This window comes from Triticum aestivum, chromosome 7D (assembly GCF_018294505.1).
Source record: "Triticum aestivum cultivar Chinese Spring chromosome 7D, IWGSC CS RefSeq v2.1, whole genome shotgun sequence".
Lineage (NCBI taxonomy): Eukaryota > Viridiplantae > Streptophyta > Magnoliopsida > Poales > Poaceae > Triticum > Triticum aestivum.
This window is the reverse complement of record NC_057814.1, coordinates 29,233,509-29,236,177: the sequence shown is the minus strand read 5'-3', so window position 1 is coordinate 29,236,177 and position 2,669 is coordinate 29,233,509. Positions and strand designations below refer to the sequence as shown.

Here is a 2,669-nt window from a genome sequence, read left to right as displayed (position 1 = left end):
GCCATGTCTTCGGCCCAGAAAAGCCAGTCTTCGGTCAACCGCGGGCCGAAGTCCCCTTTTCGGCCAAAGTTTAGCCGAAAACTCCCTTTTTGGCCCAAGCAAAGCCGACAGGGTCATACTTTTGAATTTTTTACTTTCTATCCTATAGCTTTCGAATTTGCTTCAAAAAACGTGATAGTTTTGAAAAAAAAATCCTACATACGGAGCAAAATGAGTGAATCTACACTCTAAAATATGTCTATATACATCTGTATGTGGTAGTCCACTTGAAAACTCTAAAGCACAAATATTTAGGAACGGAGGGTGTATATGACACTGATTGGGTAATTTGAGAAAAAAACTTCTTTCTATTTTGGATAATTTCTTTTTTAATAGGACTCTTTTTTTGGAGTGAACGATCGAATATTCCCCTATTTCTTCTTATTTTAACAATTCTCTGTCATAAGAAAACATTTTTTTAGTTAAAACTAGTAGAATGCAAAATATTTTCTCTTAAACCCGGAACATCATGGCAAATCGGTTCAAATTATTCTGGTAACTAGGACATTTTTTTATCTGGCAACTAGGAGTAGAACGCAAAACCTTTTCTCTTAAATCCGGAACATCATGGCGAGCCGGCATACTTTTTTCTCGGGCTTCGACAGCCCCATGCGCACACCCCGCCACGGACCCGAACAATCAACCACCAACTCCCCTGTACTCTGGGATACCGCTGGTGCGTCGTCCCGGGCTCTGGGTCGTTGCCATTCGCTTCAACACCGGTGCCCACACGTCTCCTTGTGCTCAGCGCCGTGGAAAATCGTCTGACATTAACTCGTTTTTCAGGTGACTAATGAATAGCAAAACCGGATGTGGAAATAATTATTTTTCATTTACAATATAACCATGCAAATAGTGTTATTTTGAAGAGAAAAGGTTGTTTCGCGGAAATAATTTTGGCGAGACTCCTAGGAAACAAAATCTGCTAACGGATTGCAGCCCAAGTAAGGACTCTCTTTGGTTTGTTTGCATTGGATATGGACCTTTTTTTCAGCACATCTGTTGAAGTAGCCATATAAAGACACGCGCGCATGCCGTGCTGATCCGCCGTGTACAAAACGAAAGAACGATCTACAAAGGAGCCCTAGGCGATCGTCTCCTGTCCTTGGTCAACTCCGGGCGGCCGGCCGCATCATGTCCACGTCCGGGCTCATGTCTGCCATGCGCGCCGCCGGCCGCCAGCAGATCACCGTTTCCACCCTCCGCACGGCACCGGCAGCCGGCTCTCACGTGTTCCGGATCGAGGAGTTCACACGACTCAGGGAGAAGACGGCCAATGGCGTCGCCGTCATGTCAAGCCCGTTTGGTGTCGGCGGCCACGACTGGCGTATCAGGTGCTTCCCGAACGGCAGGATCAAAGATTCGGAGGGCCATGTCTCCCTCCACCTCCAGCACGACAGCCACGCCAGGACCGGCGACGTCACGGCGACCTACAAGATGAGCATACTCGACAAGTCCTGGGAGCCGTCGTGCACCCAAATAATGGAGAACCACCGCTTCGAGACAGACGATGGTTACTGGGGCTGGAGAAAGTTCATGAAACACAAAGATCTTGATCTTGACAGAGAGAAGTACCTCAAGGATGACCGCCTCTCCGTCCTCTGCGACGTCACAGTCGACCTCGGGCTGCGAACCACCGATGAGGTTGCGGCGCCCGAGCAACTCAATTCGGAACCAGCGCCTTTGGAGCCTCCTCATGGCTTACATCTCGCGGAAGCAGCCGACGTGATGATCCACCTCGGCGACGGGAAGAGGATCGGAGCGCACCGGTGGGTGCTGTAGGCCCGATCCCCCGTATTTGAGTCTGAAATCGCTCTCGCCCCGACAACCGGCGCCAACATTGCTGAACTACGCGTCGACGGCATGGACGCCGACGTGTGCAAGGCGCTGCTCAGGTTCATCTACACCGACTCACCGCCGGCGCAGCTCGAGGAGGCACCGGCAACGACCGTGGAGCAGCTGCTCATGGCGGCGGACAGGTATGAGCTGGAGAAGTTGAGGGCCGCCTGCGAGCAGGCGCTGTGCAAGAAGATCGACGTGAGCTCCGTGGCCACCGCCCTGGCGCTGGACGAGCGGTACGGCTGCCCGGCGCTGAGGAAGGCGTGTATGAGGTTCCTCTCTTCTCCTGATAACCTGGAAGCTGTGGCGGCGTCATATGATGGTTTGGAGCAGCTCAAGACACTCGCCCCCTCTGTCCTGCTGGATCTATTCGACAAGAACATGCCGTTGCGTGAGCAGCAACGGATGCTCCGGACTATCAGACTCGTGTGGGATCAGTCTGATAAAGGGTGGTGAAGGGTTTAGAAGGCCCCCATTCCATTTTCTTTCATCATATATCATCTCTGTAGGAAAAGGGAAATATCATTGCTACGGGAGGCACATGTGCGATTGAAGTACAGTACTAGCGTAGCGTCTAGCGTCTCGTCTCCCTTCTTATGATTTCATAGTCTGCTGTCTACTCTTTTCCCATTACGTACTCTAGTTCCTTGTATTTGCGATTGGTCTGTTTGCTGCGCTTTGGGTGGTTGTCATTTGTGTTTTGGCCGAACTGTGTTGCCCTGCTTTATACGATAATACTACACTCATGGAGAAAAACAACGGACTATTACGGACCCCCCCAACGTGCCCTC

At 51.0% G+C, this 2,669-nt stretch overlaps 1 protein-coding gene across 1 annotated transcript; it reads left to right on the top strand.

Moving 5' to 3' along the window:
• Window positions 1-1,098: 1,098 nt before the first annotated feature.
• LOC123169824 (BTB/POZ and MATH domain-containing protein 2-like) lies at window positions 1,099-2,485 on the top strand. The gene is made up of 2 exons (XM_044587694.1): window positions 1,099-1,808; window positions 1,935-2,485. Exons 1-2 carry the CDS (start codon window positions 1,174-1,176, stop codon window positions 2,332-2,334), a joined length of 1,035 nt encoding a protein of 344 aa, XP_044443629.1. The 5' UTR covers window positions 1,099-1,173; the 3' UTR covers window positions 2,335-2,485.
• The last annotated feature ends 184 nt before the right edge of the window (window positions 2,486-2,669 follow it).